Raw genomic sequence first — 17,273 nt, 5'->3', positions numbered from 1 at the left:
GGAAAAGAAGGGGTAGGTGGGAACAAAAACTCATTTTCAAATGAAGACAAATGACTAATGACTACCTTATAATAGCACTCTGCAAAATAGATGAACTCTGGGCTTCTGAGGAACAACTACATGTTTTATCACTGCTTCCTTTAAAAATCCCATTAAAATGAGGGTAAAGAAATAAAATAGGTTTAAACCCACAAGTACCAGGAGAACTGGAGAAGGATTTCAGTCAGACAAGAGATTGTAATGCATTTTTCAAGAAAAATGAATGGGGAAAGAGAGAATAAGAACTGATTTATCAAGCTGGAGTAAGATAGAACCCCAGAGAAACTCAGTATTCAAGGTGCTTGGTACAGCAGACAGTAAATCATGGGGCTGCAATTAGGGGGATTGGCTAAAAGTCTGTGTGCAGAGTAGTCAAGACCCCAGAGCCTGCCCAACATGTAAAATGTCTACAGCCAGATGTATACTTTCCTGAAGAGCAGCAGAAGCTTCTCTTCTAAAGAAGCTGAATGTCTCCAGAGAAAAGACCTTTACATAGTGACATTTTGGAGTACCCCATAAAATGACCTCCATCCAAATAATCTTCTTAAATCATAGTTTGCAAATCAACAAGCCCAGCTCAGGTACACTGAGCATACAGACATCTTTTATGTTGCCAAATAATACTGGGATACCAAGGATTACCAAAGTGAAATTTTCAATGTGAAAAAGAAAAGATTAAAAAAAAAAACTCATCTTGGCAGGAACAGAGATAATTCAGGGAATTAAAGAGAATTTAAGAAAAACAAAAGTAAATTTTCTCTTATATTTGTAAATATATACATAAAATAAGAATAGGATGCTAATATAAAAGGAAATCAGAGAATAAAGAAGAGCTTTTGAAATGAAAAATAACTGCCAAAATAAAAATTTCAATAGAGAGGTGGGAAAATAAACTGAAGAGAATCTCCATACAAGTAGGGTAAAAAGGAAATAAATGGAGAATGTGAAAGAAAAGGTTAAGGGGCTTAGAGATGAATCCAGAAAATTCATCCAACTCAGAAGCTGCAGAATGAGTGAACAGAGAAACGGGAGCAAAGGAAATTAACAAAGAACAAGACATCTTTACAAATGGAAAGATATAAGCATCCAGATTGAAACTGTCCACATAGGCCCACGTAAAGTCACATCATCTTGCAATTTTAGAAAACCAGGGATAAATGATAGTCTAAAGAGATTCTAGAAAGACAGTAAATGTTATCTACAAAGAAATGATTAGCAGAATGGCATCAGACTTCTCAGCTACATTGGACGCTGGAAGACAGTGGAGCTGTAAACCCTAAATCTGAGAATTTGAGTCCTATGCCTAGCCAAAGTATCACTTAAGTGGAAAGGTAGAGTAGTTATTTTCAGACCTGCAGGAACTCAGAAATGTCACTTCCCATGCATTCCACCTTAGGAAAATACTGGAGGATATGTTCTACTAAAACAAGAGAATAGAACAAAAAAGGGAAAGACATTGGATCCAGAGAAGAGGGTACCCTACAGAGGAGATAGATGAAGGGAATACGTAAGATGAAATCTATGCAGCAAGCACATCTGGAGAGGAACCAGTGAAGTTTGTAGCAAGAGGCTAGAGGTATTTATATAGTCATTTATAATGATGTTATTGATTATTGATTGAACTAAAAATATTGTTATAATTGTATTGGAAGATGGAGGAAGGGTTGCATAAGTGAGGTAAATCATTATCATGAAAAGATGAATGGTTATGTGCAAAACAGATAGCAGTATAAGCATATTATTTAGAAATATATAAATAACTGTTAGAAGTATCAGCTAAGAGAATTAAAAATAATTATGAATTGCTGGACAAGGTTGGGATACATGGGGATAAGGGTTTCCTGGTTTTCATTATAAGTCTTTACATTTATTTCTTTTTAACTATGTGCATTATTACCTTGATTACATTTTTTGAAAATTAAAAATAATAAAAGCAAATTAAGATGAAGAAATAAACCTCTACTTTTAAAAAGAAGACAGATATTATTCTTAGAACTGTTTTAAAGTATTTATAAATTCTTACCTAAATTTTGGACACACAGTAATTCTTATGCTCCTTTTCTTATTTTCAGGTAAGTATATTTGAATGCTCTAGAATAATATTTTATCTTATTTTACATTAGAGAAAATGCTCAACTTCCATCCATAGTTTGGAAAGGTTTAGTTTCTTATCATTAATGGCTTTTAAAAATTTGTTTGATATGAGAATTGCTACTCCAGCTTTCTTTTGATTTCCATTTGCATGGAGTATCTTTTTCCATCCCCTCACTTTCAGTCTGTATGTATCCCTAGGTCTGAAGTGGGTCTCTTGTAGACAGCATATATATGGGTCTTGCTTTTGTATCCATTCAGCCAGTCCATGTCGTTTGGTGGGAGCATTTAATCCATTTACATTTAAGGTAATTATCGATATGTATGTTCCTATTACCATTTTCTTAATTGTTTTGGGTTTGTGATTTTAGGTCTTTTCCTTCTCTTGTGTTTCCTGCCTAGAGAAGTTCCTTTAGCATATGTTGTAAAGCTAGTTTGGTGGTGCTGAATTCTGTTAGCTACTGCTTGTCTGTAAAGGTTTTAATTTCTCTGTCGAGTCTGAATGAGATCCTTGCTGGGTAGAGTAATCTTTGTTGTAGGTTTTTCCCTTTCATCACTTTAAATAAGTCCTGCCACTCCCTTCTGGCTTGCAGAGTTTCTGCTGAAAGATCAGCTATTAACCTTATGGGGATTCCCTTGTATGTTATTTGTTGTTTTTCCCTTGCTGCTTTTAATATTTTTTCTTGTATTTAATTTTTGATAGTTTGATTAATATGTGTCTTGGCGTGTTTCTCCTTGGATTTATCCTGTATGGGACTCTCTGCACTTTCTGGACTTGATTGACTATTTCCTTTCCCATATTAGGGAAGCTTTCAACTATAATCTCTTCAAATATTTTCCCAGTCCCTTTCTTTCTCTCTTCCTCTTCTGGGACCCCTATAATTCGAATGTTGGTGTATTTAATGTTGTCCCAGTAAGTGAGAAAGAGAAAAACAAATACCGCATGCTAACACATATATATGGAATCTAAAAAAAAAAGGTTCTGAAGAACCTAGGGGCAGGACAGGAATAAAGATGCAGACGTAGAGAATGGACTTGAGGACACGGGAAGGGGGAAGGGTAAGCTGGGACGAAGTGAGAGAGTGGCATGGACATATATACACTACCAAATGTAAAATAGATAGCTAGTGGGAAGCAGCCGCATAGCACAGGGAGATCAGCTCGGTGCTTTGTGATCACCTAGAGGGGAGGGATAGGGAGGGTGGGAGGAAGACACAAGAGGGAGGAGATATGGGGATATATGTATATGTATAGCTGATTCACTTTGTCATAAAGCAGAAACTAACACACCATTGTAAAACAATTATACTCCAATAAAGATGTTAAAAAAAAAATTGGGGGCATTCCTGTAAAAATAGCCACAAATTGAGTCACCACTTGATATTTTCTCTCTGGGGTGAATGATATTCACTGTGGGTTAACTTGTATTCATAAACTGGTGGCCTTCCCACCCTTTTCTAAAGTAGGTATAAATGCCCTGACAACAGTCATACTCTATCCCTGGTGAATCAATTGAAACAGAAACAAACAGGTGGATCAGCCAAGATGGCATAGTAGAAAGACCCTGAGCTCACCTCGTCTCATGGACACACCAAAATCACAACTATTTGCAGAAAAACCATTGATGAAAAAGACTGGAATGTACCAGAAAAGATCTTCTACAACTAATGTATGAAGAAGGAACCAAACAAGATGGATAGGACGGGTGGAGGCGCAATATAGGCAAGTCCCATAAACCCAGGTGGACAATCCACAAACAGGAGGATAATTACAATTGCAGAGGTTCTCCCCAACGAGAGAGGGGTCTGACCCCATGTTGGGCTCCATAGCCTGTGGGTCATATACTGGGAAAGCGAGCCCCCAGAGCATTTGGCTTTGAAGACCAGCAGGGCTTACTCTCCAGAGTCCCAGAGAGCTGTGGGAAGTAGAAACTGTACTCTTAAAGGGCGCACACAAACTCTCACATGCTCCAGGATCCAGGGCAGAAGCAGTAATAGGAGCCTGGATCAGAGCTACCTGCTGATCTGGAGAGTCTCCCAGAGAGGTAGGAGGCAACTGCAGCTCACCTTGGGGACACAGACACTGGTGGCAGCCATTTGGGGAGCTGATTCTACCGTGAGAACACTGGTGCTGGTAAGCACCATTGTGAAATCCTCCCTCTAGCTTATAAGCCTCAGGACCCATCCCTGCCTGTAGGCAAAAGTGCTGAGGCACCTCATGCCAAGCAACTAACTGGGCATGGGCACAGCCCCACCCACCAACAGACAGGCTGCCTTAAGACCCCCTGAGCCCACAGCTGCCCCTGGACATGGCCCTGCCCACCAGAAGGCACGGGATCTGCCCCACAAACCAGTGTGCAGGCACCAGACCCGGGACCCCCAGGGACCTCCAGCCAGAGACTCTGGGACCCAGCTTCACCCACCAGTGGGCAGACACCAGCCTCAGAACCCCCCGGGTTCTGGCCCCACCCTCCAGTGAGCCTGCTCTAGCCCTGGGACCAGCCTCACCCACCAGCAGACAAAAACAATTAACAAAATGGCAATAAGAACATATATATCAATAATTACTTTAAATGTAAATGGACTAAATGATACAATCAAAAGACATAGAGTAGCTGAATGGATAAAAAAACAAGACCCATATATATGTTGCCTACAAGAGACACACTTCAGATCTAAAGACACACACACAGACTGAGGGGATGGAAAGAAAGTATTCCATGCAAATGGAAATGAAAAGAAAGCCAGTGTAGCAATACTTATATCAGACAAAATAGACTTTAATAAAGACAGATAGAGGAGACGAGGAAGGATATTACATAATGATCAAGGGATCAATCCAAAAAGAAGATATAATAATTGTAAATATATATATGCACCCAACATAGGAGCACCTAAATACATAAAGCAAATATTAACAGACATAGAGGGAGAAATTGACAGTAACACAATAAGAGTAGGGGACTTTAACACCCCACTTACATCAACAGGCAGATCATCCAGACAGAAAATTAATAGGGAAACACTGGCCTTAAATGACACATTAGACCAGATGGACTTAATTGATGTTTATAGGACATTTCATCTGAAAGCAACAGAATATACATTCTTTTCAAGTGCACATGGGACATTTTCCAGGAGGGATAACATGCTAGGCCACAAAACAGGGCTCTGTAAATTTAGGAAAATTGAAATCATGTCAAGCATCTTTTCTGACTGTAACACCATGAGAGCAGGAACCAACCACAAGAAAAAAACTGCAAAAAACACAGACATATGGAGGCTAAAAAATATGCTACTAAACAACCAATGAATCACTGAAGAAATCAAAGAGGAAATTTAAAAATACCTGGAGACAAATGAAAATGAAATCACAGTGATCCAAAATCTTTGGGATACAGCGAAAGCAGTTCTAAGAGGGATGTTTATAGTAATACAAGCTTACCTCAGGAAACAAGAAAAATGTCAAATAAAGAACCTAACCTTACATCTAAAGGAGCTAGAAAAAGAAGAACAAACAAAACCCTAAGTTAGTAGCAGGAAGGAAATCATAAATATCCGAGCAAAAGTAAATGAAATAGAGACTAAAAAAACAATAGAAAAGATCAATGAAACTAAAAGTTGGTTCTTCAAAGAGATAAACAAAATTGATAAACCATAGATAGTATTTGAGTCTCATCCACTCTTTCCTTAGCTGTGATCTGGCCCCAGGTACCTCCCCACATATGCTCTGGATATCCCACCCTCTCAGTAAACTGGTGCAAGTGATTACTTCTCTTCCACCTGCATTTTCTCCCCTTTCTATTGGCTTACTGACCTCCTCCTGATCCAGCATGCTCCCTTCCTCGTTTGAATTCACTTGACTCAGCATTTGTGCCTTTCTGTGTACTTTTTATGTTCTCCCTTATATTTTAGTTCTCTCTTATTTTAATTACTCTTCCTCATTAGACAGCCTAAAATTTACTATCTTAACCATTTTTAATAAGTATGTTCACAATGTTGTACAACCAACTTCCAGAACTTTTTCATCTTGCAAAACTGGAACTCTGTCCCCATGAAACCAGAAATTCCCATTCTCCCCTCCAGTCTCCCCCTGGCAACCACCATTCTACTTTCTGTCTCTATGAATCTGACTTCTCTCAGTACCTCATATAAGTGGAATCACAGTATTTGTCTTTTTGTGACTGGCTTATTTCATGTAGCATAACGTCCTTAAGGTTCATTCATGTAACCTGCGTCAGAATTTCCTTCCTTTTTAAGGCTGAATAATATCCCACTGTATGGATGGACTTTCATTGCATTCATCTTTTGGCTATTGAGAATTATGCTGCTATGAACATGGGTGTACAAGTATCTCTTTAAGACCTTGCTTTCAATTTGCAGGGTATATACCCCAAAGTGGAATTGCTGGGTCATATTTTAATTCTATTTTTAATTTTTTGAGGATCTGACATACCATTTTTCATAGCAGCTGTACCATTTTACATTCCCAACAGTAAACAAGGGTTCAAATTTCTCCATATCCTTGTCTACACTTGTTATTTTCTTTTTTTATTTTATTGCTCTTATTGTTGATAGTAGGCACCCTAATGGGTGTAAGGTGGTATCTCACTGTGGTTTTGATTTGTATTTCCCTTATGACCAGTGATATTAAGGATCTTTTCACATGCTTATTAGCCAATTCTATATCTTCTTTGGAGAAGAAGATATTCAAAGTCTATTCAAGTCCTTTGCCATTTAAAAAACTGGGTTGTTTGCATTTAAAAATTGGGTCTTTGTCTGATTTGTCTTTGAATCCAACATAGCATATACTCCATTACTTTGCCCCACTTCTGAAAACTGGGGTTCAGGAAAGCTGGATGAATGTTACGGGGTTAACACAGAGTCACAGGACCATATCTGCATATACTCTGAGGTCCTGGTGGTCTCGGGTACATTCAGGGCTTCAACTAACTCTCTAATTAGCACTTCTGGAAAGAATAAACATGAGTGCCATCTGAGAAAAACTCTTGAGTTGGACATGCATTGATCCATAAAAGTTTTCATTACCTCATTCCAAAATGCATATGAGGTGGCCTTCTAGAAAGAAAAGTATCCTTGTCCTCAGGTCAAAATGCTTGGAGGAATTTGGAAGAGTCAATTTCATTTTGGTGGTATGGGAATTACTCCAGGATGAACTATAGAGGTATGCTGTCTGTATAGGAGAGGTCAAGACTCAGGGGGAAAAAACTAGAAATCACATCAATAATCTTCATTTGGGGGGTCATTTTTCATTCTGTAAACATCTATCATGTAGCTAAGAGCCTGGCATTGGCTAAGGAGGTAGGAACAGAATTGCATATTGGTCAAAGTTAAGTCACTCTAGTTTGTATCTATCAAATTCCAGGGCATAGAAAATTATTAGAAAACTAGATGCAGAAATGGGAATTATTAACCATTAATCTCTGCCTCCTGCTTCTGTCTTCTCAGCACTATAACTTTTGCTTTGATTTCCCTTCTTTGACAATTTAGGTAAAAATTATAGTGGCTGATTAAAATGTGCCATGATGGAAAGGGCGAGGGAAATTAAAAGGTAATTTTCTTTTATTACTTAAAAAATCTGCGATTAAATCAACTGCTGCTTTTCCACCTATAGAACACAAAGTGCCTACAGAGCTAAATAAAGTGTTTGCTGTTCAGAATGATTATTTCAGAGACTTGGTCGTAACCAGCTAATAAGATGACTAAATGAAATAATATATGTGAGTGTGAAAGCTTCTAGCAAAGTCAGGGTAGTGGTTTTTTTCTTTCCTTTTTTTCTTGTGTACCCATGAAAAAAAAGAGATTACTAAGCAAATTAATAAGTAAGCAGGCAAACAAGTGAAGTGCTCCTTTATTTAACAGCCGAGGCATTTAGCAGCAGGACTGTATTCACAATGAATTTGCTAATTATAAATGAGTCCCATGTAGTATTTAAAGCATTTACGCAGTTCTTAGAAGCCTTAGAGTTCTGTCCCCCTCCACTTGTAGCAATGTGACTACAATCCTCAAGGAGAAAGAACAGTATTGCTTTTTAAATGTCCATTAGTCAGACTGCTCATTTACTTAAACCAGCACCCCCTTTTTTGTCCCCCTTCCCCTCCCTGATGAAAACCCTGAAGCCAGCATAGGCAGGCCTTTACCATGCACACTGTCATCCAACTACAGCAAACTACTTGTCATCCCTCAAATAAGCAGTGCCCTTGGCCTGTGCACTGGCCTTTGCTACATCTTCATCTGGTGAGCTCCTGCTCATCTTTTGCGACCCAGCTCACCATCCTCATTGCCTTCTCTGAGCCACCTTTTCCAGCACCTGTAGGTACTTTGCCCCTCCCTCTACTGAATTCCCATCACACTTTGTTCATATCTCTTAGAACTCTTATCACATTATATGGCAATGATGTGTTCACAAGGCTCTCTCCCTTGCTGGACTGTAAACTCCTAGAAAACAGGGACTGAAACTGACTGAACTTTTAACCTTCCTACATATTCCTAAACACCTAGCATAGTTCTTGGCCCAGTAAATATTCAGTCAATATTGGGCAAAAGTTATTATTAGGATCAGGAAGATAAATGGCAGTGCGGTCTAAAGAAGGAAAAAAAAAAACGATCAAAATGGTGGGAACTCTGAAGTAAAGAAGTAAAGAAATAGAAATCGATTAGGAGAAAGGGGGTCAGTAAGAGAGGGTGGGAGTAGAGAAATCTAGGAAGGAAACAAGTAGGAAGTAAAGAAGTAAAACATGCTGGGAAGCAAAGTAACATTAAGAAAGGGAACAATGTGGGGCTTCCCTGGTGGCGCAGTGGCTGAGAATCTGCCTGCTAATGCAGGGGACACGGGTTCGAGCCCTGGTCTGGGAAGATCCCACATGCCGTGGAGCAACTAGGCCCGTGAGCCACAAACACTGAGCCTGCGCGTCTGGAGCCTGTGCTCCTCAACAGGAGAGGCCACGATAGTGAGAGGCCCACGCATCGCGATGAAGAGTGGCCCCCACTTGGCGCAACTGGAGAAAGCCCTCGCACAGAAACGAAGACCCAACACAGCCAAAAATAAAATAAAATCAATTAATTAAAAAAAAAAAAAGAAAGGGAACAATGTGAGGTGTGTGAAATTAGGGCAACATAATTAGTTGTCACTTTTTGTCAAATACTCCTGGGTATTTTTGAAGCTCATCTAGCTCCACTTTTCCCTAGAAACAAAGAGAGATGGAAGGAAGAAAAGGCCAGAGTGGGAAGTGAGGCAACAAACACTATGAGCTCAGCACTCAGACTATGACCTCAGCCACTGTCTTTGGCCTCCCCTGTTCCTCAGCCTCTCAGCCTCTCAGCCTCTCTCTTCTGATCCAGGCCTGAGCTTTGTCTTCTTTTCTCTTTTCTACATGGAAGGTCCATGTATACACAAGTCATATATATGAGAACAAATGGGCACATGTGTCTATGCTTGTTTACCACTGAGCTTTTTTATAATCTGGAAAAAGAAAACAAAGTGTAGTGTCATAGCAAGCCCCCAGCATCCCTGCCTTTGTTGTGTCAGAGGGAAGCATTTGCATAACTCCCTGGGGAGGCTGTGGCTCCTGCCTGCAGCCTTGCAAGAATGGACATTTACAGTGCATGAAGGGTGAGATACTGTTATAATGATGCATGTAAACATGCCATAGTATTTATGTGTCTTTAAGACGAAATGACTTTCAGACTCACCAAGCTCTCTTCCTCACAGGAGATGTGCCACTTGATGGTTGAAGCCTTTTGGAGTTATGTCTCGGGTAACCAAAAAGTGTCTCATACTTATAGAAAGCAGTACAGTGCAGCCCTGGATAAAAGTTGAGAGCCCAGGTGGCTAGTGTGGGCTCTGCCACTCAGTCTGAGGCTGAGTTTTCTCATCTGTCAAATGGGAGTAATCTCACACACTTACCTCATATGATTACTGTGAGGATCAAATCACATTATTGTACAGGACCCTACATGTGACCAAGATTTCACAGTTTTCTAGTTATTTCTACCACCATTTTTTCATCTGACCCTCTCAACAACCCTGACAAATACTTTGATCCTCATTTTACAGATGAAGAAAGTAAAGCTCTAAGAGAAGTGACTTGGCCAAAGCCACATAGCTAGTAAACCAGGATGTTGCAAATTTTCTGTTTTCAAACTCATCTTCAATTATCCCCAGACACAAACCTGGCTACTCTGTGCTATTGGCTTCATAGCCCCTCTTTCCTAACTTCCCTCATGGCTCCTCCTCCCCACAGCCTCTGAAGGTGTTCTGTATAATGGATTAATTAGCTTTTGTTTTGTTCCCCCCTTCTCCCCTACTTTTTCTGGCCCCTAGAAGAAAACACCAGCAGTCCCAACAAAGAAAACCAGCACCACCTTCAACATCGTGGGGACCACCTATCCCATCAACCTGGCCAAGGACACTGAGTTCTCCACCATCTCCAAGGGCGCTGCTCCTAGTGCCTCCTCAACCCCGACAATCATTGCTTCACCCAAGACCACCTACGTGCAGGATATCCCAACTGAGACCAAGACCTACAACAGTGTCAGCAAGGTTGACAAAATTTCCCGCATCATTTTTCCTGTGCTCTTTGCCATTTTCAATCTGGTCTATTGGGCCACATATGTCAACCGGGAGTCAGCTATCAAGGGCATGATCCGCAAACAGTAGATATTGGCGGTGCCGCAACCAGAGCACTGTATACCCTAAGGAAGTGTCCATGCACCCAAACCCCAGGGCTCCCCTTCATGTGTTTCAGGATTCTTCTTTTTTAACCTTCTTACCAAGCCATGACTCTCAATTAATATTTATGAATCTCAATGAAGAAACAATAACAACAGAAAAAATTACTTGTCCCCATTGCTGAGTATATCCTCATTGGAGCCAAACACTGCCATTTGTCCAGCTGCTCATCTTAATCTGCCAGTCGCCCTCAGCTGAGGGCACAGCATGTATTTTATTGCACTCTGCCCACTAAAGAAAGAACAGGAGACTCTATGGCCTGTAGTGAGAGCCTTGGCTATTTGAAAGGTCCAGACTAAGGATGATTGTTGACTGGTCCAGATCAGATGATTCTGACTCACTAGGGAGCCAGGCTGGGTCCCATGTGGTCCTACCTGCCACCTCCCCTGCCCACAGCAGGGCCCACTAGGCATAAGTACTGATAACAAAGGCAGGAGCCAGTGCTAATCTCTGAACATGGCCCACAACCCCTTTATTGGCTTGGAGGTGAGTGTGGACAGTTGAGGCATACCACTGTCTACCATGTATGGCCAAAACAGATAGAACCAACTGGGCCAGCCTGGCACCAAGATGGCTGATGACCTGCCATGTCTAGCCCCTCAGGAAAATAGTACCCTCTTTGGTATATCTCTCCTCCAGAAAGCCCTTTTCTCTCAAGCCCTTTGAACCCGTTGCAGCCAGCTGGACATTGCTTAGCTTGGACTCATTACTGCCTGCAAACTCTTTAGGAAGAGGATCAAGTAATTTTTAAAATTTATACTAAAAAGGGACATATAGAACAAATTCTAGATCAAATGCCTAAATTTTTAAAAACATTAGAGAGACAGGAAAGTCACCTCCCTGCCAAGGCAGCTAGTCAAATACTGGATGGAGTAAGTGATTTGGGCTGGATGGTAGTTGAGGCTTGAAATCTGGCTCAAAAAAGAGGGCTACTGGCAGGTGAAAGTCAAATTCTTCCTTCCATACCCTTCACACTCCAAACCCTAGGCCAAGCCCAAGAACTTTGCTCCTACTGTGTCAGGGACCTCTGGTCCTCTGTTGATGCCAATTTTAAGAGGGATGAATTGGAGTTTAGTTGACTTTTGAGTCAACTAAATTATTAACCTTATTATCAGTTTGATAATATATTATTTAGGGGATTCGATCTCATTTTTTCTTAATATGAGTAAAAGGGACAGTCATAATTGTAAAATATTTATAAGGTAGATAAACTCAGTTTCATATGTTTGAATGACTTGCATAGGCTCCTTACAAGTGTCTGTAATAGAGAACTATCACGTGCCCCTTTCCAAAGGCCAAAATGAAGATAGGACTGAGAATCCAGGTCCACCTTGATCTCAGAATCAGCACAATCTCAACAGGCATGCTGCGTCCTGAATGCAGTTTGGTTGGACACCAAAAAGATTTTTAGAAAGTCACAGTGTGTCACCCAAGGAGACCACTTCTAATAGTCATGGCTCAAGGAAATGAGATTAAGATGGCAGCCCCAGCCACTAGTCCAAAGTATTCTAGAACCCCTAAGTAATGCCACAGAGAGCACCAAAAGGAGATTCTCCCTGCCTACTCCCTGATCAATGCTCCTAAGGGGTCTATCATTTGCTGCTGGTTGCCTTTTCACTCATCCTTCCCCCATCCCCTGCTTCCTTGCCATTGCTGGGATAATGCATGCCAGTCCCATTATTCCTAAGACTGTGTCTGTATGTAAATTCATGACTAGAAGAGTGTAGTGTTGTGGATATGTGGGGATGGGGGGGTGGGATGGGGGGGTGGGGTGTGTGGGACTGTTAATGATTGTCCTGTTAATGATCATCTTAAGGAATTTTGAATGGAAGCCTGACCTTTGCCTCTCTGTAGAAATTGTGTTTCCAAATGCTTTGGTGCAATGTTTAGTGGCTGTTTATTAAACTCTTTCTGAATTGTACTCACTTGGGCTAGAGAACTTTTTTTGGTCACTCTTTGCCTAACACAGGCAGTACTCTGTTTTTGGCTTTCACTCCTATTCTCATGCCACCCTTACTTCTTAACACCATCGGAATATGCTGGAAAAGTGGTATCCCAAGAGCAAGAGACCTATTACAGTAATCCAAAATGGAACTCATGTGAAAACAGCTTTGATTGACTCAGGGGTCTCATTACCCAATATGACAGAGAAGGAAACACTTGTATTGCTTCCTCCACTAAATTAACCCACTCCCAGGAAATGAGAAAGTGATTTTCTTCGCAATTCTAAAGGCTTTTGTTCTTTTCCATTGATTATTATTTCCCTTAGGCAATAGTTCCCTTAGGTAATAGTTACTAGGCAGAGGGAGAGTGTCTAGTTGGTTAGTCCATGTGTTGGAAATGGATGCTGACCCTTATTTGTTACAGAGTTTAAGAAAAATCTGGGAAGTAATCTTATGAGATGTGCTTGAGGAAATCACTGGGCTTCTAAGGGATGAGGAAGATCTCCTTGGGAGAGCATTTTGAATTATATAAAAGGTTTTCTTGTCTGAAATAAGATCAGGGACTTGAACAATTTGACCCTCGGTGCATGTTCCAGCCACGTGATCATCTGATGGCTGCCCTGATGCTGCAGCAATTTCATAATCCCTGACCAATCATACCACCAAAACAACCATGAGAGGCAGCCTCCGTAGCAAAATTGCCCGATACTCATATTTGTTGTTTCCTTGAGAAACTTCTAAAACCACTTTGCCTCTGAAAACTATTCCCCTAGTTTTAGGGGAAAGCTGAAGCTGTTCCCATCAGTACTTCTGTTGCTGAGCTCCCCTAGAGTTTGAAACTCTACCCCAAACTGGGACCAATATTGCGGACTTATTTTATGGTATTTAGAGCTTCAGAGACATATCCCTAGCAGTTCTAGAGGCTGCTGGAAGAATGTCTAACACAGTGTAGGCACTCAATAAATATTTGTGAATAAATGAATGCTAACCTAGATCAGAGCTACATGGGGGGGAGGGTTTCATCAGGGTGGTGTTGGAAAGGAGACTAGCTAAACCATGCTCAATGGAGACTAATGGAAGAAAATACATGCAATATGCAACATTCTAAAGCAGCTCTAAGAGTATCCAAGTGCTAATAAATGTGCTCTAAGTCATTTAAAATAGCTTTTTTCCTACTTAATAATTGTTTGCTCCTATGAACTTTTAAATCTGAGGTGTTCATGTAATAAGCTATTCCTCATTTAATTATTCGTGTAATAAGCTATTCCTCATTTAGTTATTCCTCATGCTAAAGTATAAAGTACTGCAAGCAGGAGAGCCAGGCATGACTGAGCACCAGGATGCATCTGCGTTATGACACTCTTCAGAGGGCTTCTCAGACTGAACTTGGGAAGGAGGCCCTCTGGAACTCTGACTCCTTCCAAGAGGTCTAGCAGGAGATGGAATGAATGAGAAGGGAAATGGAAGCGGAAGAAAGCATTGGGGAAAATTCTGTCAAAGGGGCCTAGAATTAGAAGCAGGGATCTCTAGTCTCGATAGCATCTAATTACACAAGCTCCCTTTCACCTGGAAATAATCACGTGACCACCCGCTGGGGTGAGGCTAAAGGCACCTGCCCTTGTTGACTAAGCAAGCTACCCTCTGGAGCCCCTGGCCTTTTCCATCAGAGAGCACCTGGGCCTTTTCTACCTTTCTTTTGCCTCAGCTCCAACAATTTGATATTATGAGGAAAACATTGAGAAGAATGAACACCTGAATTTTAGTCAGGGCTCAATTCCATATCAGTTGCTATGTGATATCAGGCAGGTACCTCCCCTGAGATGAGACTTTCCCTATTAGTAAAATGGGGTTCCCATGAGAGCCAAGTTAACAAAAGAGTACCCTGTCCAGCAGCTGTCCCGGTGGTCCACTTTGTCCCAAGTGTCACCACATCCTAGGTGCCCCCACACCAGCCCACCCAGGAAACACAAACCCCATCCTTTGGTTGCCTGTCACGCAATGCAGATGGATTGGCAGCTTCAAAAGAATTTGATTAAACACCAAATAAGGAAGCTAAGAGGCTAAACCTTGGAATGCAGGGGCCAAACTCTCAGGCCTAGTACCTTACCACTACCACCCCCACCACTTATCCTTGGCCTGGGCTTCATGTGGTAGGGTCTTGTGTGATGATGAACAGGACCATTAGTGGCCCAGCACCAGTCCCAGCATGGGCAAAGTTGGGTCCTAAACTGAGAAGATTAAGCAGGTGCTGGTACCAGGCAGGGGGTCCCTAGGTAAACTAAGAGTACAGATTGGGAACAAAATACACCTTCTCCTTTGTTTTTTCCCTCCAAATGTTCCACTTAGTGGAGGACAGAAACTCTCAGAAGGGAACTCCTTAAACTTCAACAGAGCTCATAGGATCTGCACACACCATCTCTCCCTTCCCTTCTGTGACAGGCAAAAGGTGGCCTTCCTTCCATCTGAGGCCATCTCCTGTCTTCTAAAAGAATTCTACATTTGTTATCTGCTCTCAGTGAAGCCGCTCTTGCTGAGTCACCACTGCTCTGGTTACTAAAACCTAAAGGCATTTTTTAGTTATGTTACTTGACCCGTCAGCAGCATTTGACACTGTTGACAATGACTTGATTCTTCGGTTTCCATGACACCAGTCTCCTGATAGCCTTGATTTTTCTCCCTGCTACCTTTCTGTTTCTTTTCACTCTATACACTCTCCCTGAATGATCTCATCTGTCCTGATAGCCTCAGTAACCACATATTTCAAGTATCTTTTGTTATGTAACAAACCAGCCCCAACTATAATAGCATAAACAACGACCATTTATTATTCCCATGGGCCAGGAATGTGGACAGGGCAAATAAAGGATGGCTTGTCTCTACTCCATGATGCCTGGGACCTCAGATAGAATACTCAAATAAGTGGGGGTGACTCAATTGACTGGAACATATGAGGATGGAGGATCTACTTTCAAGCTCCATGTAGCAGGGGATTCTGTGGTGAGATGAAGGCATATTAGTTACCCAGCTCTAGTCCTATTCAAGAGGGAAAATGTTGGGTCCTAAACTGAGAAGACGAGGGCGTTTTGCATGCCAGTCTAGGGGGTTTGGTCCTTCACTCACATGTCTGGAAGCTGGGCTGTGATGGTGAAAGGACAGGTTCAACTGGGACTGTTGACTAGAGCATCTATATATGGCCTTTCCTTATGGCTTCTCACAGCATGGCAGCTGGGTCCTGAAAGGGAGCATCTCCAGAAGGGACCTCTGGAGAACAAGTGTTCTAAGAGAACCAGGTGGAAGCTGCATGGCTTTTACCGACCTAACATGGGAAGTAGCTGCATTCTGTTGGTTACATCAGAGACACTAAGGCCAGGCCTGATTCAAGAAGTTGGGCACAGACCTCATCTCTTAATGGGAGGAGTGTCAAAAATTTTGCAGACGTGCTTGCAAACCACCACATCTACTTTATGCTGATGACTGCCAAATCAATATCTCTAGCCTAGTTCTTTCACGTCAAATTTAACCTGTTAAAAGCAGCACTCTTAACTCTTCAACCCACACAATTTTTCCCTTGGGCATTCCTTTATCAATAAATAAAAGCATCATTCACCCAGATGCTCAAGTCAAAAATTTAGGAGGAATTACTGACACCTCTCTCTCATCCCCATATCCAGCACATCTGACAATCTTGTGCACTCAGCCTCTAATTTAAATCCCATATTGTACCTCCTCCTCTTCACTTCCACCACTAGAACTCCAGTCTAACCCTCCATCATGATCTCTCACCTAGATCACTATATAGCTAGCATTTTAAGCTGTAAACCAGATCATGTCACTTGCTTGTTTAATACATTTCAATGGCACCATGCTGCACCTAAAATAAAATCCAAACTCTAACCAACCCAGGCCTTAAAAGTCCCGCTCAGCCTCCTGTTACCATAATGCCTACCTCATTCACAATGCATCAGCCATATCAACTGCACATCAAGTACTAATATGTTGTAGGGCCTTTATGCAGGGTGTTTCCTCAATCTAGAATGTTTCTTCCCTTCCTGCCTTGACCTGGCTGACTCCTACTCATCCTTCAGTTCTCACCTGAAAGGTCATGTCTCTCATGCCTTATCCTCCATGATAAAAAAGCTGTGCGCTTGCTTCCACTCTACTCTGTAGTGCTCTCACTATCCCAACGTTCACCACACTTCATTGCAATCTATCTCCCACTACACTAAGCTCTGTGAGGAAGAGCTGCCCATTTACACCACTGTATAGGGTCAACACCATAGTCTAAACTCAGAAAATACTGAATAAAATAACTCCTGAGCTGGATTTTAAAGGATGATTCAAAATTTGTCAGGCAAAGGGGAGAAGGGCATTCAACATGAATGTACAAAGACCCAGAAGTGAAAGAGACCATAATAGGGTATATGGCCAAATTTATTTGTCCTAACTTTC

General features: G+C 41.5%; 1 protein-coding gene across 2 annotated transcripts in view; it reads left to right on the top strand.

Moving 5' to 3' along the window:
- Positions 1-12,625, top strand: part of GABRA3 (gamma-aminobutyric acid type A receptor subunit alpha3) — a 220,143-nt gene extending 207,518 nt beyond the window's left edge. The window contains exon 10 of one of the 2 annotated variants that reach the window (XM_036841158.1): positions 10,477-12,625. In XM_036841158.1, coding sequence (XP_036697053.1) covers positions 10,477-10,809 — 333 coding nt within the window. In that variant the 3' untranslated portion in view covers positions 10,810-12,625. Of the gene's footprint in view, positions 1-10,473 lie in introns of both variants that reach the window. The other variant, XM_036841157.1, reaches the window with a different exon arrangement.
- Positions 12,626-17,273: the final 4,648 nt, after the last annotated feature.

Source organism: Balaenoptera musculus, chromosome X (assembly GCF_009873245.2).
Source record: "Balaenoptera musculus isolate JJ_BM4_2016_0621 chromosome X, mBalMus1.pri.v3, whole genome shotgun sequence".
In the NCBI taxonomy this organism is placed as follows: domain Eukaryota; kingdom Metazoa; phylum Chordata; class Mammalia; order Artiodactyla; family Balaenopteridae; genus Balaenoptera; species Balaenoptera musculus.
Note: the sequence above shows the minus strand (reverse complement) of the source record. Positions and strands in the feature narration are given on the sequence as shown.